Here is a 23401-nt window from a genome sequence, read left to right as displayed (position 1 = left end):
TGGGTGACCGACCGGGAAATTGCTCCCGGGTGCGCATGAGTGAGGACAAAGTGCGCAGAAAAGACTAGTATTGATCTGTGGGGCCAGTCTAGATCCCGCCAGGAGTAACGACCATCGGTGGGTGTGTCCGAGGTGTTACAAGTTGGTATCAGAGCCGACCCTCGCGGTTACACGGATGTTTGCGGACAGGTGTGCGGTCATGTTGTTCATGACATTTGTGACCCGTCGTGGCACACGGCATGGCACATGCACCGGACTGGATGCACAGACGTTTGTGCCAAGAGGGAACGTTCCTGTGGCCCCACGAGGACGTCGGTTCCTCTGAGTGGGGGTGTATGTGATAGCCTGGCTTAATAGGGATGATAGACTACTCATATCAACAAGGAATTCCTTCTTTTCCGGGAGGCCATTCGGACAAAACTCCAAAGTTAAGCGTGCTCAGCTTGGAGAAATTTCAGGATGGGTGATCGACCAGGAAGTTGCTCCCGGGTGCGCACGAGTGAGGACAAAGTGCGCAGAAAATACTAGTATTGATCTGTGGGGCCAATCTAGATCCCGCCAGGAGTAACGACCACTGGCGGGTGTGTCCGGGGCTTTACATATTGGCTCCTACATATTGTACGAAGATCTTTATCGGTCAAACCGCATAACAACATACGTCATTCCCTTTGTCACGGTATGTTACTTGCCCGACATTCGATCATCGGTAACATCATACATAGTTCAATCTCATTACTTGCAAGTGTCTTTACTCGGTCCATAATGCATCATCCCGTAACTAACTCATTATTCACATTGCTTGCAAGGCTTATAGTGATGTGCATTATCGGGAGGGCCCAGAGATACCTCTCCGATACTCGGAGTGACAAATCCTAATCTTGATCTATGCCAACTCAACAAACACCATCGGAGACACCTGTAGAGCATCTTTATAATTGTTGGGGAACGTTGCAGAAAAAAAAATTCCTATGGTTTCACCAAGATCCATCTATGAGTTCATCTAGCAACGAGTGATTGGATTGCATCTACATACCTTTGTAGATCACACGCGGAAGCGTTCAAAGAACGGGGATGAGGAAGGCGTACTCGACGTGATCCAAATCACCGGAGATCCTAGCGCCGAACGGACGGCACCTCCGCGTTCAACACACGTACGATCAGCGTAACGTCTCCTCCTTCTTGATCCAGCAAGGGGGAAGGAGAGGTTGAGGAAGATGGCTCCAGCAGCAGCACGACGACGTGGTGGTGATGGAGCTGCAGTACTCCGGCAGGGCTTCGCCAAGCACTATGGAGGAGGAGGTGTTGGAGAGGGAGAGGGAGGCACCAAAGGCAAGGGGTGAGAGGTCCTCCCTTCCCCCCACTATATATAGGGGGCCTAGGGGGGCGCCGGCCCTAGGAGATGCAATCTCCTAGGGGGGGGGCGCCGGCCAAGGGAGGAATCCCTCCTCCCCAAGGCACCTAGGAGGTGCCTTCCCCTTCTAGGACTCTTCCTTTAGGGTTTCCCCCACCCTAGGCGCATGCGCCCTAGGGGGAAGTGGCGCCCCAGCCCACTTTGGGCTGGATCCCTTCCCACTTCAGCCCATGGGGCCCTCCGGGATAGGTGGCCCCACCCGGTGGACCCCCGGGACCCTTCCGGTGGTCCCGGTACAATACCGGTGACCCCGAAACTTGTCCCGATGGCCGAAATAGCACTTCCTATATATAATTCTTTACCTCCGGACCATTCCGGAACTCCTCATGACGTCCGGGATATCATCCGAGACTCCAAACAACATTCGGGTTACTGCATATACATATCCCTACAACCCTAGCATCACCGAACCTTAAGTGTGTAGACCCTACGGGTTCGGGAGACATGTAGACATGACCGAGATCGCTCTCCGGTCAATAACCAACAGCGGGATCTGGATACCCATGTTGGTTCCCACATGCTCCTCGATGATCTCATCGGATGAAGCACGATGTCGAGGATTCAAGCAACCCCGTATACAATTCCCTTCGTCAATCGGTATGTTACTTGCCCGAGATTCGATCGTCGGTATCCCAATACCTCGTTCAATCTCGTTACCGGCAAGTCACTTTACTCGTACCATAATGCATGATCCCGTGACCTGACACTTGGTCACATTGAGCTCATAATGATGATGCATTACCGAGTGGTCCCAGTGATACCTCTCCGTCATACGGAGTGACAAATCCCAGTCTTGATCCGTGTCAACTCAACAGACACTTTCGGAGATACCCGTAGTATACCTTTATAGTCACCCAGTTACGTTGTGACATTTGGTACACCCAAAGCACTCCTACGGTATCCGTGAGTTACACGATCTCATGGTCTAAGGAAAGGATACTTGACATTGGAAAACTCTAGCAAACGAACTATACGATCTTGTGCTATGTTTAGGATTGGGTCTTGTCCATCACATCATTCTCCTAATGATGTGATCTCGTTATCAATGACATCCAATGCCCATAGTCAGGAAACCATGACTATCTATTGATCAACGAGCTAGTCAACTAGAGGCTTACTAGGGACATGTTGGTGTCTATTATTCACACATGTATTACGATTTCCGGATAACACAATTATAGCATGAATAAAGACAATTATCATGAACAAGGAAATATAATAATAATCCTTTTATTATTGCCTCTAGGGCATATTTCCAACAGTCTCCCACTTGCACTAGAGTCAATAATCTAGTTACATTGTGATGAATCGAACACCCATGGAATTCTGGTGTTGATCATGTTTTGCTCTAGGGAGAGGTTTAGTCAACGGATCTTCTACATTCAGGTCCGTATGTACTTTACAAATATCTATGTCTCCATCTTGAACATTTTCACGAATGGAGTTGAAGCGACGCTTGATGTGCCTTGTCTTCTTGTGAAACCTGGGCTCCTTGGCAAGTGCAATAGCTCCAGTGTTGTCACAGAAGAGCTTGATCGGCTCCGACGCATTGGGTATGACTCCTAGGTCGGTGATGAACTCCTTCACCCAAATTGCTTCATGCGCTGCCTCCGAGGCTGCCATGTACTCCGCTTCACATGTAGATCCCGCCACGATGCTCTGCTTGCAACTGCACCAGCTTACTGCCCCACCATTCAAAATATACACGTATCCGGTTTGTGACTTTGAGTCATCCAGATCTGTGTCGAAGCTAGCGTCGACGTAACCCTTTACGATGAGCTCTTCGTCACCTCCATAGACGAGAAACATTTCCTTAGTCCTTTTCAGGTACTTTAGGATATTCTTGACCGTTGTCCAGTGTTCCTTGCCGGGATTACTTTGGTACCTTCCTACCAAACTTACGGCAAGGTTTACATCAGGTCTGGTACACAGCATGGCATACATAATAGAACCTATGGCTGAGGCATAGGGGATGACACTCATCTCTTCTATATCTTCTGCCGTGGTCGGACATTGAGCTGAGCTCAATTTCACACCTTGTAGCACAGGCAAGGACCCCTTCTTAGACTGATCCATATTGAATTTCTTCAATATCTTATCAAGGTATGTGCTTTGTGAAAGACCTATGAGGCGTCTTGATCTATCTCTATAGATCTTGATGCCTAATATATATGCAGCTTCTCCAAGGTCCTTCATTGAAAAACTCTTATTCAAGTAGGCCTTAATGTTGTCCAAGAGTTCTATATCATTTCCCATCAAAAGTATGTCATCTACATATAATATGAGAAATGCTACAGAGCTCCCACTCACTTTCTTGTAAACGCAGGCTTCTCCATAAGTCTGCGTAAACCCAAACGCTTTGATCATCTCATCAAAGCGAATGTTCCAACTCTGAGATGCTTGCACCAGCCCATAAATCGAGCGTTGGAGCTTGCATACCTTGTCAGCATTCTTAGGATCGACAAAACCTTCCGGCTGCATCATATACAATTCTTCCTTAAGGAAACCATTAAGGAATGCCGTTTTGACGTCCATTTGCCATATCTCATAATCATAGAATGCGGCAATTGCTAACATGATTCGGATGGACTTCAGCTTCGCTACCGGTGAGAAAGTCTCCTCGTAGTCAACCCCTTGAACTTGTCGATAACCCTTAGCGACAAGCCGAGCTTTATAGATGGTCACATTACCATCCGCGTCTGTCTTCTTCTTAAAGATCCATTTATTTTCTATGGCTCGCCGCTCTACGGGCAAGTCAGTCAAAGTCCATACTTCATTTTCATACATGGATCCTATCTCGGATTTCATGGCTTCCAGCCATTTGTCGGAATCCGGGCCCGCCATCGCTTCTTCATAGTTCGAAGGTTCATCGTTGTCTAACAACATGATTTCCAAGACAGGGTTGCTGTACCACTCTGGTGCGGAACGTGTCCTTGTGGACCTTCGAATTTCAGTAGGAGCTTGATCAGAAGTATCTTGATCATCATCATTAACTTCCTCTCTAGTCGGTGCAGGCACCTTAGGAACATTTTCTTGAGTTACGCCATTTTCCGGTTCAAGAGGTAATACTTCATCAAGTTCTACTTTCCTCCCACTTACTTCTTTCGAGAGAAACTCCTTCTCTAGAAAGGATCCATTCTTGGCAACAAAAATCTTGCCTTCGGATCTGAGGTAGAAGGTATACCCAATAGTTTCTTTAGGGTATCCTATGAAGACGCATTTTTCCGACTTGGGTTCGAGCTTTTCAGGTTGGAGTTTCTTGACATAAGCATCGCATCCCCAAACTTTCAGAAACGACAGCTTAGGTTTCTTCCCAAACCATAATTCATACGGTGTCGTCTCAACGGATTTCGACGGAGCCCTATTTAAAGTGAATGCGGCAGTCTCTAAAGCATACCCCCAAAAAGATAGCGGTAAATCGGCAAGAGACATCATAGATCGCACCATATCTAATAGAGTGCGATTACGACGTTCGGACACACCAGTACGCTGAGGTGTTCCAGGCGGCGTGAGCTGTGAAACTATTCCACATTTTCTTAAGTGTGTGCCAAACTCATGACTCAAGTATTCTCCTCCACGATCTGATCGCAGGAACTTGATTTTCCTGTCACGTTGATTCTCAACCTCACTCTGAAATTCCTTGAACTTTTCAAAGGTCTCAGACTTGTGTTTCATTAAGTAGACATACCCATATCTACTCAAGTCATCAGTGAGGGTGAGAACATAACGATAGCCACCGCGAGCCTCAACACTCATTGGACCGCACACATCAGTATGTATGATTTCCAATAAGTTGGTTGCTCGCTCAATTGTTCCTGAGAACGGAGTCTTGGTCATTTTACCCATGAGGCATGGTTCGCACGTGTCAAATGATTCGTAATCAAGAGACTCTAAAAGTCCATCAGCATGGAGCTTCTTCATGCGTTTGACACCTATGTGACCAAGGCGGCAGTGCCACAAGTATGTGGGACTATCATTATCAATCTTACATATTTTGGTACTCACACTATGAACATGTGTAGCATTACGCTTGAGATTCATTAAGAATAAACCATTCACCATCGGAGCATGACCATAAAACATATCTCTCATATAAATAGAACAACCATTATTCTCGAATTTAAATGAGTAGCCATCTCGAATTAAACGAGATCCTGATACAATGTTCATGCTCAAAGCTGGCACTAAATAACAATTATTGAGGTTTAAAACTAATCCCTTAGGTAAATGTAGAGGTAGCGTGCCGACGGCGATCACATCGACCTTGGAACCATTCCCGATGCGCATCGTCACCTCGTCCTTCGCCAGTCTCCGCTTATTCCGCAGATCCTGCTTTGAGTTACAAATGTGAGAAATCACACCGGTATCAAATACCCAGGAGCTACTGCGAGTACTGGTAAGGTACACATCAATTACATGTATATCACATATACCTTTCGTTTTGCCGGCCTTCTTGTCCGCTAAGTATTTGGGGCAGTTCCGCTTCCAGTGACCACTTTCCTTGCAATAAAAGCACTCAGTCTCGGGCTTGGGTCCATTCTTTGGCTTCTTCCCGGCAGCTTGCTTGCCGGGCGCGGCAACTCCCTTGCCGTCCTTCTTGAAGGTTTTCTTACCCTTGCCTTTCTTGAACTTAGTGGTTTTATTCACCATCAACACTTGATGTTCCTTTTTGACTTCTACCTTTGCTGATTTCAGCATTGCAAATACTTCAGGAATGGTCTTTTCCATCCCCTGCATATTGAAGTTCATCACAAAGCTCTTGTAGCTCGGTGGAAGCGACTGAAGGATTCTGTCAATGACCGCGTCATCCGGGAGATTAACTCCCAGCTGAGTCAAGCGGTTATGCAACCCAGACATAGTGAGTATGTGCTCACTGACAGAACTGTTTTCCTCCATCTTACAGCTGAAGAACTTGTCGGAGACTTGATATCTCTCGACCCGGGCATGAGCTTGGAAAACCATTTTCAGCTCTTCGAACATCTCATATGCTCCGTGTCTCTCAAAACGCTTTTGGAGCCCCGGCTCTAAGCTGTAAAGCATGCCGCACTGAACGAGGGAGTAGTCATCGGTACGTGCCTGCCAAGCGTTCATAACGTCTTGTTCTGCAGGGAGAACAGGTGCGTCACCCAGCGGTGCTTGTAGGACATAATCTTTCTTGGCAGCTATGAGGATGATCCTCAGGTTCCGGACCCAGTCCGTGTAGTTGCTGCCATCGTCTTTCAGCTTGGTTTTCTCTAGGAACGTGTTGAAGTTGAGGACTACGTTGGCCATTTGATCTACAAGACATATTGTAAAAAATTTAGACTAAGTTCATGATAATTAAGTTCATCTAATCAAATTATTCAATGAACTCCCACTTAGATAAACATCCCTCCACTAATCTAAGTATAACATGATTTGAGTTAACTAGGTCGTGTCCGATCATCACGTGAGACGGACTAGTCAACATCGGTGAACATCTTCATGTTGATCGTATCTTCTATACGACTCATGCTCGACCTTTCGGTCTTCTGTGTTCCGAGGCCATGTTTGTACATGCTAGGCTCGTCAAGTCAACCTAAGTGTTTGCATGTGTAAATCTGTCTTACACCCGTTGTATGTGAACGTTGGAATCTAACACCCGATCATCACGTGGTGCTTCGAAACAACGAACTATCGCAACGGTGCACAGTTAGGGGGAACACTTTCTTGAAATTATTATGAGGGATCATCTTATTTACTACCGTCGTTCTAAGTAAACAAGATGCAGAAACATGATAAACATCACATGCAATCAAATAATAATAGTGACATGATATGGCCAATATCACATAGCTCCTTTGATCTCCATCTTGGGGCTCCATGATCATCTTGTCACCAGCATGACACCATGATCTCCATCATCATGATCTCCATCATCGTGTCTCCATGAAGTTGCTCGCCAACTATTACTTCTACTACTATGGCTAACACATTTAGCAATAAAGTAAAGTAATTTACATGGCGTTTCTCAATGACACGTAGGTCATATAAAAAATAAAGACAACTCCTATGGCTCCTGCCGGTTGTCATACTCATCGACATGCAAGTCGTGATTCCTATTACAATAGCATGAACATCTCATACATCACATATATATCATTCATCATTCATCACAACTTTGGCCATATCACATCACAGAACACTCGCTGCAAAAACAAGTTAGACGTCCTCTAATTGTTGTTGCAAGTTTTACGTGGCTGCAATAGGGTTCTAGCAAGAACGTTTTCTTACCTACGTGAAAGCCACAACGTGATTTGTCAACTTCTATTTACCCTTCATAAGGACCCTTTTCATCGAATCCGCTCCAACTAAAGTGGGAGAGACAGACACCCGCCAGCCACCTTATGCAACTTGTGCATGTTAGTCGGTGGAACCGGTCTCACGTAAGCGTACGTGTAAGGTTGGTCCGGGCCGCTTCATCCCACAATACCGTTGAAGCAAGATAAGACTAGTAGCGGCAAGAAAGTTGACAACATCAACGCCCACAACAAATTGTGTTCTACTCGTGCAAGAAAGCTACGCATAGACCTGGCTCTGATACCACTGTTGGGGAATGTTGCAGAAAACAAAAAAAATTCCTACGGTTTCACCAAGATCCATCTATGAGTTCATCTAGCAACGAGTGATTGGATTGCATCTACATACCTTTGTAGATCAGGCGCGGAAGCGTTCAAAGAACGGGGATGAGGAAGGCATACTCGACGTGATCCAAATCACCGGAGATCCTAGCGCCGAACGGACGGCACCTCCGCGTTCAACACACGTACGGTCAGCGTAACGTCTCCTCCTTCTTGATCCAGCAAGGGGGAAGGAGAGGTTGAGGAAGATGGCTCCAGCAGCAGCACAACGGCGTGGTGGTGATGGAGCTGCAGTACTCCGGCAGGGCTTCGCCAAGCACTATGGAGGAGGAGGAGGTGTTGGAGAGGGAGAGGGAGGCACCAAAGGCAAGGGGTGAGAGGTCCTCCCTTCCCCCCACTATATATAGGGGGCCTAGGGGGGGCGCCGGCCCTAGGAGATGCAATCTCCTAGGGGGGCGGCGGCCAAGGGAGGAATCCCTCCTCCCCAAGGCACCTAGGAGGTGCCTTCCCCTTCTAGGACTCTTCCTTTAGGGTTTCCCCCACCCTAGGCGCATGGGCCCTAGGGGGAAGTGGCGCCCCAGGCCACTTTGGGCTGGATACCTTCCCACTTCAGCCCATGGGGCCCTCCGAGATAGGTGGCCCCACCCGGTGGACCCCCGGGACCCTTCCGGTGGTCCCGGTACAATACCGGTGACCCCGAAACTTGTCCCGATGGCCGAAATAGCACTTCCTATATATAATTCTTTACCTCCGGACCATTCCGGAACTCCTCGTGACGTCCGGGATCTCATCCGGGACTCCGAACAACATTCGGGTTACTGCATATACATATCCCTACAACCCTAGCGTCACCGAACCTTAAGTGTGTAGACCCTACGGGTTCGGGAGACATGTAGACATGACCGAGATCGCTCTCCGGTCAATAACCAATAGCGGGATCTGGATACCCATGTTGGTTCCCACATGCTCCTTGATGATCTCATCAGATGAACCACGATGTCGAGGATTCAAGCAACCCCGTATACAATTCCCTTCGTCAATCGGTATGTTACTTGCCCGAGATTCGATCGTCGGTATCCCAATACCTCGTTCAATCTCGTTACCGGAAAGTCACTTTACTCGTACCATAATGCATGATCCCGTGACCAGACACTTGGTCACATTGAGCTCATAATGATGATGCATTACCGAGTGGGCCCAGTGATACCTCTCCGTCATACGGAGTGACAAATCCCAGTCTTGATCCGTGTCAACTCAACAGACACTTTCGGAGATACCCGTAGTATACCTTTATAGTCACCCAGTTACGTTGTGACGTTTGGTACACCCAAAGCACTCCTACGGTATCCGTGAGTTACACGATCTCATGGTCTAAGGAAAGGATACTTGACATTGGAAAACTCTAGCAAACGAACTATACGATCTTGTGCTATGTTTAGGATTGGGTCTTGTCCATCACATCATTCTCCTAATGATGTGATCTCGTTATCAATGACATCCAATGCCCATAGTCAGGAAACCATGACTATCTATTGATCAACGAGCTAGTCAACTAGAGGCTTACTAGGGACATGTTGGTGTCTATTATTCACACATGTATTACGATTTCCGGATAACACAATTATAGCATGAATAAAGACAATTATCATGAACAAGGAAATATAATAATAATCCTTTTATTATTGCCTCTAGGGCATATTTCCAACAATAATCACCCAGTTACGTTGTGACGTTTGATAGCACACAAAGTGTTCCTCCGGTATTCGGGAGTTGCATAATTTCATAGTCATAGGAATATGTATAAGTCATGAAGAAATCAATAGCAATAAAACTAAATGATCATAATGCTAAGCTAATGGATGGGTCTTGTCCATCACATCATTCTCTAATGATGTGATCCCGTTCATCAAATGACAACACATGTCTATGGTCAGGAAACTTAACCATCTTTGATTAACGAGCTAGTCAAGTAGAGGCATACTAGGGACACTCTGTTTGTATATGTATTCACACATGTACTAAGTTTCCGGTTAATACAATTCTAGCATGAATAATAAACATTTATCATGATATAAGGAAATATAAATAACAACTTTATTATTGCCTCTAGGGCATATTTCCTTCAAATGGGTGGTACACGTGGAGTAATGAACTACGTAACCCGGCCATGGAGAAGATGGGCCACATATTTATGTCCAACTCATGGGAGGATATCTACCCCAACATCCTGTTCACGGCAACTGGCTTGGCGGTATCAGACCACTTCCCACTCTTTGTGGATCTTGACGCGGATTTCCAGTTGGGTCGCCATTTCAAATTTGAAAGTTTCTGGCCCAAGATTGAGGGCTTCCTAGATACAATGCAAGATGCTTGGCAATCGATCCCATCCGAGGGTAACCCGTTCGTGGTGCTGACAACAAGCTGCATGCCACGATGAAGGCATTGCAAAGATGGAGTGATCGTTGGATTGGCAACATCCGCCTTCAACTCTCCATTGCGATGAAAGTAATTGGGAGACTAGACGTGGTGGCTGAAACAAGGGCTCTTTTGGGCCAAAAGCTTGTGTTAAGAAAAATGCTCAAGAAGAAACTATTAGGTATGTGCTCGCTCGAGAGGAAAATCGTGAGACAAAGTTCGAGACTTCTACACTTGAAAGGGGGAGATGCAAACACAGCGTTTTTTCAAACGCGATATTTCATCATCATCCAACTCACTGTCAGCGGTTATTCCACATCTGTGAGTTCCATTTCTCTTAGCAAGCACATATTTTCTACATGTGGGTCTTGAAGCTGTTGAAGCATTTCAAGAGCAGCTTTTCTTGAAGAGGAAGTTTTGTTGCTGAAGGTCTCAGAAGAGTTCTTGTTTGAAGAGACATTGGACTGCAGAGTTGTATTCCCCATGCTAGAACTAGGTGGGGCAACATCCCCTCCATAGGCAGCATCTTTATCCTGGTTGAGCTCTTCTTTCAAGAGGTCATCATATTCAAATAGGGTCTCATGTTCTATTGTAATTTTGATTATGAACAACTTGTCACCAATTCCAAAAAGTCTGTTAGAGGGAATTTTGGGTCCTTGCATTTGATCCTAACCTTTTCAACTAGATTTTTTAAGAAGCTTTGCCAGTCAACATCAACCAAAGAGCCAAGAACATAAGCAATTTGCTCCAGAGTGGATCGTTGTGCCCATTTAGGATCAATTCCTTCCAACTGTAGCCATACATTTTGTAATTCAGCTTTAGGTTCAAGGTTTCCTTTCCATAGTTCAACTTTAATTGTCACCCCTTCATAATCAGGTAGGTCAAACATAGAGTATCTAGAAACTTGAGCCCCGAGGATGTGAGGGAACTAAACCAGGAAAGTCCAATCATCAAGTTTCCTAATTTGCCAAGGCCATCTTGTAAATAGCAGAGAATTTTGCAGAAAACTCTTCCTTAGTGACCTGACCAGACTCAATTGAAACCCATCCAACATTCTTAACAACACCTATATGGTGTTCATTAACATCTGGAACCAAAATTTGGAAGAACACCAACCCAAATGCAACACTTCCAATAAAAACTAAAGGTTTCCTAGGTTTCCTTTTGTCAGGGCAGCCTTCAACCTTGTGGGTGACCATCTTGCAAATGAAGCAACATGATGGGCTCTTGCACCGGGTCTTGTTATGACCAGGCTCCCCATAGTTAATACAGTACAAATTGCTACAACATATTCTTCAAAGCCTTGAGCTTCTCCGACGGCTTTCTCCGACCTGGAATTTCTCTCTAGCATTGTTAGACTTTCCTTTCCTATGTTGCTGATGGTGTTTTGACATGTCAGAGCTATCCCATTGGGTTGTTCCCTAAGCTTGTTGTTGATTTTTTTTTGTTGCATTGGCTAGGGGAGGCTTATTTTGCTGTTGGGGTGGAGCAAATCTAGAGGGGGTGCTCCCTAAATTCATACATGGTGCTCCAGAAGGTTGGCCAACACCGTACCCCAGGCAGGGTTCATCCATTGGTTAGGCGACGGATTTGCAAAGAAGGGCCCTTGGAAACCCCGAGAAGGAAGGGGTGCATTTGGGAAGACATAGTTGAAAGGGATTTATCGAGAAGGACCAAGTTGAGGATCATATGGGGGTACCTACCAGTTCCCCTAATTCCCTTGGTCTGAATGAAATTGCCCTTGCATAGGATCTCCCTCACTTCCATTATTGCGCTAGTTCCCTCATCTCCCGTTTCCCCTGCCCCTACCATGATTCTCGGCCATGATTTGGATGTCCTCAAACAAAGTGTTCGAGCCCTCCCAGTCAGCAAGGATCATTGAGAGTGGTTTTGGAGTTGGGAGGCTTTGGGGGTCTCCCTGATCAAGAACAACTGGGAAGCAATCTGAGTGGGCGAAAGCATGGGCGGCCAGAACAGGTGGGAGAGAGCGAAAACCTTAGGAGACGATTCGCACGCCCCCGAAACACATAGCTGGCCGAAATATTCTTTGATTCCTGCATCTCCATCCAATAGTTTCTCTAGGGACACATCGGCTTTCCCTTTGTTTCTATCTTCCTGACTGACACCACGGGCCCGCTGGAAGGGAGGACAGGCAAAGCAAGGGATTTCCCCCACTCTAGTGACTTGTAGCTGGGGCAGCAACCTCACCGAAGGAGTGTGGCGCAACGATGAAGCATTCGGCATCTGTCAGAGAGGGGAATCCAATTGTAATCCAGCTAGAGGGGTTACTCGGGAAGTGGGTTGTCCATGAGGAAACTCATCCACCTCGCATGCTGCTCGGGATCGATGATTGCGCTTCTCCCCTTGACCACTCCAGTCCATCGATCCTCGTCGGCATGTGGGCGAGCTCTGCCTGGTTGGTTCTGGCTGCAATTATCACTGTCAATTTTCTTCTAGCCTTCTCGAATGCCCATGCTATGGCTAGCCTTGCTCAGTGCATCATTCGAAGTTATAAAGCTAGTTCCTCCTCCGTCAAAGGATGAGAGGAGCTTGGATCCATTTTTGCTCCAGGGAGACACTTGGACAAGCTGAGTGGCAATGGAAGCAAGAGAAGGCATGGAATGTGGCCGCGGATCCAGATCGTGCAACGGTGGCCAACCGAAATAAGAAGGTGCCGACTGGTAGTCACTCGTAGGGGCATCGCCAGGCTCATGGGTCAGAACATCCAAATCACCTCCAATGACAGTTGAATCCAAGACTGAGCCTCTCAGTGGTGGGGAGGGGATTGATTCCTTTACACCTGAGTTGCAGGGTGTTGTTGAGCAATTTCCTCCTGCATCGCTTGCAGCTCATGATCCAATTCGATTGACTTGAGTTCCGCCATGTCCGCCGCAAGTTGCTTCTAGAGAAATTTCTCCTTGACTGTTGCGTCCGGATTCAATTTCTCCAGCATCTCCAAATGCGCGAGAGTCCAAGTGTTGTTCATCAAACTCACCGTGGGATCCCTGACCCACTTCGACGAGCATTGGGGCGCCGCCCATCTCCCTGTCTGTGACCTACTCTGCATGCTCAATTGTAGTCTCCACCCAGGGCGCCAGTGGGTGCGGCACCAACTTGGATGAGCATGATGGAGGCGGTGACACTTGCTCCCTGATGCGCCTCCATCATCGTGTGGCATCCATGTCCATGCGCAGTCTCGTCCCAGATCTGGAACAACTCTGCGCTCCCCCCATATTGTCCTCCCATTCCATGTAGAGACGAGGAACAAGAGCGAGGCGTGGGGAACGAGCGGTGGGACTGGATCTACAGGCGGCGGCGATGGGTGCGCGCGACGGCGAGGACGGGGTGTAGTGGATCAATGGAGCGGGCAGACGAGCAGACAGGGGTGCAAGAGCGATAGCGAGAGTGGCATCACAGAGTGTTCTTCCTAATAAAGCCGCCTAATAAATACTCATGAAATCAGTTTCGCAAATTGCAATTTTTATTCTGTTTCGTTTTGGCACCATTTTCCTTTATAGTCTTCACCCACTTTTTTTCCAAATGATAAATGCTACACGTGTGACATGAAATACTCTTGCCCTGACTTTTCTACAACCAAAGTTGCCATCCGAAAAAAAAACACAATTTTTTTTTCAGAACTTGCTATCCAAAAAGGAAGTTGCCATTCTTAACATCTAAAGTTGCCATCCTCGAGTCACTGACCTTGCCATCAAAAAACGTTCGGAGTTGCTATCTGTTTGTGCCACACGTGTGACACTTATCGGGTCCTTATTTTTGCTTATTAAGAGGCTATCGTAATCATAATTAAAGCAGGTTCTTAGCTGTTCTGATCCTGATTAGCAAGTAGGCATTTTGAGCAAGGATGTAATGTAGGAGTAGCATAAATAAATATCTTTAGACTTGTTTAGATTTCCAAGGGACAAACATTCCCCTCATAATTTCTTCGATCATTTGGAAAATGTATTCCTCTAGGTAAATACTGTAATAAAGTGGTCGGTTGTACTCCCTCCGTTTTCTAATATAAGACTTTTTAGCTATTTCAAATTATTGACTACATACATACTCTACGAGTGAATTATATACTGTACTAACCTATTTTAGGATTTGGTCGGTTGTACTAGATTCTTATGTTGGCGTTGATATCTATGGCGTGCTACAGACACGGTTCAATCATTTCCCACTCCCTCTCATGTTCCCGTACTGATTCGGAGATTTCTCTCACCTACATGTTCTTCGTTCCCTGTTCTTAGAGGAATGCTCTGCATACAGATTTTTCTTATCATTAATAGTCTCACAGCATCATCAGTCAGGAGAGCTGGAAAAAGGAATTCAGTTGGACAACTCCGTGTGTTGGATTGGAACGAACCAGTCTACAAAGCCTACACATAACATAGCCCCCATTTCTCAAACTGGGGGAACGCCCATCAGAATGAAAATCTAGGAAACAAAATTCGCTAATCAGTTCGGTCCGGCTAAACCTAAGATTCAGCTCACAGAAGCAAATGCGGCATCTGCCGATGAGTTAGCTTTGAGTTGCCCTTGGTCAGTAGGCAGCCTCCTCAGCAACTTGTACAGGCCGAAAACATTCTTGTGCTCCCATTGGTATGGTATGAAGAACGACCGGTATAGTGCCGGCGAAAGCTCTCTGTCTAGAAATGGTAGCGCTGCCAGTGTCTGGAAGAGTTTGCAAAGTATTATCAGATGCAGAACTCGGATTTTAACGCATTGAGAAGAAGGCAGATCATTTAGAGTATCGATTTACCTCCCATGTTGACAGGTCATTTCCACGAGAGGGGTAAGGCCGCCTCAGATCAAGTTCCATCAGTAAGTTGCAGGCTCCAATGTCCTTCAACTGCGACCAAAAAAGTGCAGGCGTTAGAGAGTATTATCAGAGGAAAAGGTGCGTTGTGGAACTTCTAGGAAAGGGGAGTACGTATTGCTTGTCGGAGGCCTTGTTCTTGGTATTGAAATAAGATGGAGCAGCAGTGGTGCCTCCCAGAGTTTCGTTGAAGGGAAATGGGAGAAGGCCTCGGAAACCGTCGTCTATCCAGCGAACTTCGCTGATATAGGAGGGTACGAAGAATGATGAAGGATAGCGGTGCCACTCACTTCCAACACACAGAATAGACCCTGTGCAGAAACAGATTAGGTAGTTAGTTCAAAGAACTTTATGCTGTTAACATATTAGGGATAGTAAAATTTTCGCTGAAGGTTTGCTCGACGCTACATAAATATGCTTACTCGTTAAGTTAACACAACAGCTGCATTTGTAGAACTACTACATCTACAATAAGGCAGCCTTATAGAATGAGGTTACAGAAAATCGTGGTAACAGATGTAATGATGAAAGCCATTATTTTTCTTTAGTGTCTAATGCTACAGCTGATCCGGCCTAATAGCTTTGTATAATAGGCAGGCAAAAGTCATTGCTATAAATGTTGTCTATACACAAGAAACCTGCTTAATGAGCCATATAGTTAGGTCCTTACCAGGCCCAGTATCTTCATGATATTCTAGATGCCGATAGATCTGCAGAGGAGCACCATATCCATTCAACATAGAAAATGTTCGGCTGTGTGAGGTGCACAAAATAAAGCCTAGGATCAAAGGCCGCAGACCCTTCGCTATCTGTCAAATGTATCAGAAAATATAAAACCATCCCCAGTCCCTAAAACACATGAAGTGTGATAAAGAACGCCAAGTTAACCTTCTCAAAAATTGACTGCTCATTTGCATATTTGTCGTGGAAAAAATAAGGAAAGCTGTCAATAACAGAAGCTGCTGCCACACATATCAATGGATAAATTGGATAGAGAAACCTGCACAACAGATTGAGGAAAAGGTGTGGTTTTAGTTTCTATAGCTTTCATGCATGGAGTAGCGTTAACCAGCAGGATTAGGACAATATAAAAAAACATCCTTCATATAGTCAATTTTACACAGCACAAACAAGATGTTGTTCCTGTAGATCAAAATAATGATGACAACGATGCGCAAAAAATTTAAAAGAAAATGATGACAGCGATATAAAGAAAACTGGTGGTTCTTCTAAATAATTATATACGTACCAGAAAACTCTAATCCAATAGGTTACCAGTAGCAACTAGCAAATAGCCAGAATGATTGCAGCCAAAAAGAAGTCAGAATGGTTGCAGTAAAAAAAAGTAAGAATGGTGTGCATCACGTAAGGACTAGATTGGTCGGTTTGGCTGATCATGGAACACATAAAATTGGTTTCACATAAGCTGATTAAAATTAGATTCATTGAATGTTAAGTTAGATTAAGATAGTTCAAATGTACAACTCAACTGTGTTATTAGAAATGGGTATGCAATAATACAAGAAAACCAAACAAATTGACAAATTTGGAAGCTTATAGGTTAACACACAGTCTGGGAACACCTCGCTATTGCATCTGAACTCAGGAAGTTCGCACTGGTTAACTTCTATAATTGTTACTGCAACAGTCAGCAAGCAAGCAATGGAACTGAGGGGATGCAGAGAACATAAATATACTGGAAGAAAAGGCACCCCTTGACGAATCAAATAAAGCTATCTAACCATGCAAGTGATACAGAAGGAGTATACACTACATTGATGCAGCTTCTTTTAAGGCCCAGAAATAGACTAACATAAACGAATATTTCTAGTTGTCTCTGCCCAATGTCTTCAAGAAGAGAAAAATCATTACACTTAAAAGTTGATTTCTTATATTATATTACAAGTTAAACTGATCGATAAGATTGTATTTACACTCTGATGCTTACCTTTCTTCTTTATGCGCCTGCAAAGACATGAAAGCCAACCAAATGTAGACAGGAGAGACAACTATCAACAGATCTGGGGCATAGTTCTTCCTTGCAGATAGTGCAACCCCCACGAATAGCAGAGCCAAAACAAATGCGAAATTGAAGTTATTGAATGCATTCCTGAAGTAGAATGTGGTCCCCTCTGTTCCATACAAGTGACTCTCACCACCACCAAGCACATTATATTTTAGAAGATTGAACACGGATGATGTCCATCTACCATAGCTGTAATAATCAGCAACAACCGAAAGGACCTAGCACAAATTTGTGATAATCATATAAAAATGGACCTTTTCACAACGTAAAATACTGATACTGTAAAGGCTTTACTTACAAGAAGGCATAGTGAAGTCAAAAGTCCAGACAGAAACACCCTTTTAAAATGTCCCCTGAATAATGAGTAAACAGTGACAGGGAGAAACACCAAAATCGAGAAAGGCCAGCCAAGAATTACTCCAGCAGCTGCAACAGCGACTGCACAAGCATACTTCTCTAGAAGGAAGAGTGCCGATGAAAGTGTTACAGCATACATGGAGAACGAACTTGGCAAGAAACCTGCAATACAAATTAAAATAAGATAAAATCAATGTTCTAGTTTGAATAAAAATCTGCAATAGAGCTTCCATATGGACATTGTAATAGAAATTGTGAGATGTCAAACATACTGGTACTAGCAAAGAAGCAGCCACTGGTTAAGCATAGCATTGCAAGGACATAACAAGCAAGTCTCTTTCCATATCTTCTTGAAAGAGCAACTACCAGAACAGTTTCTGTTATAGTCGATAGAAGTCCAAGAAAGATTCTCACAGCGTAAAACACACGAACCTTTACAAGCACAACAGAATAAGTCAAATGTGATTAGCACTAGACAAAGATAGTGCAACTATAAGGGGGTAATTAGCAGGTCTAACAAATGCAAACAGAATACAGAGTAAAACGCTGCAAACCTTATGTTCACCGCCAAAGATTGATGAAGCAGGACCAGCTACAAGACCATGAATGAAAAGGTACAAATATGACCTAAGAGCATGGTCGGAACTGCAAAAAATATAATTATGGAGAATCAAAATCAAAGTCCTTCTATTAATGTCAATAATACAAAACAAAACAAAACTTGCAGTTAGATTTAGTGTCTAATGTTCTCTGGTTTCTGCACAAATACACATGCAGCCCCGGCCTCTAAATATGTTGGGTGTACTCAGGGGAAATCAGATAATATTGCAGGTCACAAGATATGCCATTACATATCATATATCTATGGAAGAAATATTTCAGCCACAATTGCAGATGCCTCATCGCCATTCCTAATTTGAAATCACTATGATACAATCTTCCATGTGTATAAGACAAGAATATCAGCAACCTAACTTCCATCAAACTGAGGTTCCAACCCCAATGAATGCAGAGCATTGGAACCTTTGTCTCAAACACAAATGCACCTTCCAAATGGCATATTGGCATTTTAGAATAAGCATTGGCAGTACATGTTAGTGAAGTATCAAAACTTAATTTTAAGCTTATTAAGAGATGAATAATATATCACAAGGATTGGCAAGTCAACAAACGATGTCATTAAAATACAGTTAAATTAACCATCAATTCTTAATTTCTGAAACAAACAATGGGCCATTTTCTGTCACTAAACATATATCTTCTGTGTCATGATTTCTACATCAAACAGCATCATGATTTCTACATTACTATAAATCAACCTTGAACTGAAGTCATCAAATACAAATAAACTAATGTCGTTTTTTGGCCACTTCTACCACGCATTATGACTTCTTCATCATAATTTCTACCTGTCTAAAAATCTCTGGTGACTTCATCTCAACATTTTTTCCACAAATATTAAGGACGAGACAATGATATTGTTTCCATAACACCGTGAGACCATGGAAACAATTCAACAAACCCCGGCCACATTATCACTGGAACAAAACCTAAAATGTTGCATCTTCGACCCTTCAAATCACCTTGGAAACTCACCAGATAAAACCAAGGCGCTAAGCAAGGCATATGCAGCCCAGGCCAGGAAAGTGTAAACACATTTGTTTTCCACTTGAATCAAAATGAAAGTGTAATCTTACAGTCTGACACATTTAGATGCCTGAGCTGCGAACTTGCAAACTTCACAACTCAGACCAAACCTAGAACACCATGTTTCACAAGTGTTTTAGCTTACTTAGAAGCATAGGTGCTAGACGGCCCCTTTTGGAACAGTAAACCTTCAAAATAACTGAATGAGCAAATGCATACACCCCTCCAAATCCCTTCAATAGTTCAATCAAATGATTCCATCAAATCCTCCGAACCATCCCCACTATACGCGAGCATAGTAACCTGCAGCTACCCCCACACCGTGAAGAAATCAGAGTAAATTATGCCGCACAGTGAAGCGGATCTGTGCATCCCCACCAAAAACCACTGACGGTCACTAGGCAAACCTCCCATCACGGCTCTCTCCTAACCCAAATCAGAGCACAAACCCATACACTCCTAAACCCCTGCAAATCCACTACCACGAATCAAGCAACGAAACGGCCGGTACAGCTAGGGTTTAGACTAGTGGAAGCGAGAGCGGACCTGTACTCCCAGGTCTGGAAGCCGGAGCGGTAGAGGAGGAAGTGGAGGGGCTCCCAGTAGTTGAACACCTCGTCGCAGTCGTGGATCAGGTTGGAGGACGCGCTCATGTGGCGGAGGAGGCCGAGGGCCAGGAACGGGAGGAACCACCGCATGCCCTCCTCCACCTCCTCGCCGTCGGTGCGCCGCCTCCTCTCCTTGGCCTCCTTGGAGTACCCGTCGTCGGTTAGCGGCGACGCAGCCGTGGACCGGCGCTGGCGCGCCGACGAGATCGACATGGCCGGAGCACGGAAACGAGGGTTGGCTCACTTGGTTCGTGTGGCCTTCGCTTCGAGACTCAGACGGCGGAGGCAAAGGGTGAGCGGGACTAGAAGCTTCTGGATCTTTTTGCTCCTCTTTCATCTACTGAATAAGGAAAATTTACAGACGGGTCCCTGACTGGGTGGCTTTTTGAAATGATTCCTTCTCTTTCATTTTCGCTTTCGGCCCTTCTTTTTAGGCTTTTTCTTTAATAAAAACAGGGTCAGGAGCATGGGTTGAAACTTAAACCATAAGCAACAACGATTCCCACTGCTCCCTCCGAGTCTCGATGGAAATTTAAATCGAGCAAGAAAATTTAGGTCATCGATTTAACTAGCAAGCAAAACATGTATATATGACACAAAATATATATATTTAGAAAGTTCATTTGACAATGAATTTAGAGATATAATTTTTATATATACCATATATGTATCGCTAGTCAAATTGAGGACCTAAAATCAGGGGCTGACTTAATTCTTATTCAGAGGGAGTAGTACACTTTAACACATGACCGGTGAATTGGCAAGGTCACGTCTTACACATCCAATAGTATGCCACATAGCACTGGAAGTACATATTATCTTTCTTTTCCAGAAAATATGGTTTTATTCATCATGTAATAGTAATGTTATTTACAAATTTTGATGAGATAAAGTCCGAAAAATCATAGGCCAAGTAGATTTCGTTAGACAATCAACAACTTGGTTTGTATTGCGGAAAGACTTGCCAAAGATCTCTAATAATTGGATAGACAGCATGGCCCGTCATTGAAGTTGTGTTTGGGTGGTTGCAAGCTATTTCCTTGAATCCTTAAAGGCCAAGCTCCTTCCATTTTGAACCCCTCACCCCTTTTTCCTTCAAGGCTATCTTTGTGAGAGAGATTGTATGGGTTATTGAGAGTGATTTAACTGAAAATTCTTAGAGGAGTTTTACCAACTGAATTTGCTTTGTTTGTTACTCTTGGAGGGTGTGCGCCCGCTGGATTATTAGGAGCCACTTGAGAGTCTTCATGCTTTGTGGGGGAATCAAGAGTTTGTACAAGGTCCAGATATCACTTTCTTTGTGGCCAACTATCCAAACTTCGAGATACATAGTCGAGCCAACCCCTTGCATCCTACTAAACTTCCCTACTTTCTTGCAAGTTTTTTTGGGTGCCATTTTCTTGTTAGCTTGTATGTGTAGGAGGTCCTAACGACCAACCAGATAATTTAAAAACTTGTCAACCCTAAAACTCGGTATAGAAGTTTTTCAGGGGACTATTCAACCCCACCCCCCCACACACACACACATGCGCGCGTATCATTACTCCATTCATATCGATCCACACCCCCTTTCACCTTCTTTGAAATAATAACCTAAGAAATGAGCTCGTGAAGGTAGCTATCATGTTTGTGAGGAGGAGATAATAGAGCATATCTACTTTCATTGTCATATAGCTAGATGTATTTGGAGTGTGATAGGGGCTGCTTTTAAATATTTGTGGGGTTGTGGAGGGGGTTGCCAAAATTTGTACATGACACTTGCAGTTCTAATTTCCATGGTAATAAAATATTGTTGATAACATAAGGGATTTTGGATTGTCTTATGGGCAAATTTGAAATATCAAAATGATGCTTCCTTTAACAATAACATCCCGTAGATCTATCACTATTGTTCTTTCAAGTTGCTCATCGGTTGTCGTATTGGGGTAGCCTTCAGGAATTAGAGCCATGAGAACAACACCGAGGGTCGAGGTTGCTATGGCGAGTGGCAGTTGAGACCGCGAGAAACTATAATGCGACTACACTATGTGGTGCTAGCGTGCTACCAACACACGGTAGGACCAACTGAAGGAAATATGCCCTAGAGGCAATAATAAAGTTATTATTTATTTCCTTATTTCATGATAAATGTTTAATATTCATGCTAGAATTGTATTAACCGGAAACATAATACTTGTGTGAATACATAGACAAACTAAACGTCACTAGTATGCCTCTACTTGACTAGCTCGTTGATTGAAGATGGTTATGTTTCCTAATCATAGACATGTGTTGTCATTTGATTAACGGGATCACATCATTAGGAGAATGATGTGATTGACATGACCCATTCCATTAGCTTAGCACCCGATCGTTTAGTATGTTGCTATTGCTTTCTTCATGACTTATACATGTTCTTATGACTATGAGATTATGCAACTCCCGTTTGCCGGAGGAACACTTTGGGTGCTACCAAACGTCACAACGTAACTGGGTGATTATAAAGGAGCTCTACAGGTGTCTCCAAAGGTACATGTTGGGTTAGCGTATTTCGAGATTAGGATTTGTCACTCCGATTGTCGGAGAGGTATCTCTGGGCCCTCTCGGTAATGCACATCACATAAGCCTTGGAAGCATTGCAACTAATGAGTTAGTTGTGAGATGATGTATTACGAAACGAGTAAAGAGACTTGCCGGTAACGAGATTGAACTAGGTATTAAGATACCGACGATCGAATCTCGGGCAAGTAACATAGCGATGACAAAGGGAACAACATATGTTGTTATGCGGTCTGACCGATAAAAGATCTTCGTAGAATATGTGGGAGCCAATATGAGCATCCAGGTTCCGCTATTGGTTATTGACCGGAGACATGTCTCGGTCATGTCTACATTGTTCTCGAACCCGTAGGGTCCGCACGCTTAACGTTACGATGACAGTTTCATTATGAGTTTATATATTTTGATGTACCGAAGTTAGTTCGGAGTCCCGGATGTGATCATGGACATGACGAGGAGTCTCGAAATGGTCGAGACATAAAGATTGATATATTGGAAGCCTATGTTTGGACATCGGAAGTGTTCCTGGTGAAATCGGCATTTTACCGGAGTACCGGGAGGTTACCAGAACCCCCCGGTAACCTAATGGGCCTTAATGGGCCTAGTGGAGGAAGAGGAGAGGAGGCCTAGGGGCTGCCGCGCCCCCCCCCCCCCAAGTCCGAATTGGACAAGGAGGGGGGCGGCGCCCCCCTTTCCTTTCTTCCCTCTCCTCCTTCCCCCCCAAGTCCTAATCCAACTAGGGAAAGGGAGGGGAGTCCTACTCCCGGTAGGAGTAGGACTCCTCCTGCGCGCCTCCTCCTAGGGCCGGCCGCACCCCCCCCTTGGCTCCTTTATATACGGGGGCAGGGGGCACCCCTAGACACAGAAGTTGATCTCCAAGATCATTCTCTTAGCCGTGTGCGGTGCCCCCTTCCACCATAGTCCTCGATAATATTGTAGTGGTGCTTAGGCGAAGCCCTGCGACAGTTGAACATCAAGATC

At 44.7% G+C, this 23401-nt stretch overlaps 1 protein-coding gene across 1 annotated transcript; it reads right to left on the bottom strand.

Annotated features, from left to right (window-relative positions):
- Window positions 1–14685: 14685 nt before the first annotated feature.
- Window positions 14686–20211, bottom strand: LOC125543233 (dol-P-Man:Man(6)GlcNAc(2)-PP-Dol alpha-1,2-mannosyltransferase). The gene is made up of 10 exons (XM_048706512.1): window positions 19821–20211; window positions 18182–18272; window positions 17900–18059; window positions 17569–17789; window positions 17193–17488; window positions 16133–16244; window positions 15915–16053; window positions 15359–15555; window positions 15188–15277; window positions 14686–15099 (listed from the first exon to the last, which is right to left on the bottom strand). The coding sequence occupies exons 1-10, from the start codon at window positions 20093–20095 to the stop codon at window positions 14911–14913; spliced, it is 1770 nt and encodes a 589-aa protein (XP_048562469.1). The 5' UTR covers window positions 20096–20211; the 3' UTR covers window positions 14686–14910.
- Between the last annotated feature and the right edge of the window lie 3190 nt (window positions 20212–23401).

The sequence above is a fragment of the Triticum urartu genome, chromosome 3, assembly GCF_003073215.2.
Source record: "Triticum urartu cultivar G1812 chromosome 3, Tu2.1, whole genome shotgun sequence".
NCBI classification, from domain to species: Eukaryota; Viridiplantae; Streptophyta; class Magnoliopsida; order Poales; family Poaceae; genus Triticum; species Triticum urartu.
This window is presented reverse-complemented; position numbering and strand designations above follow the sequence as displayed.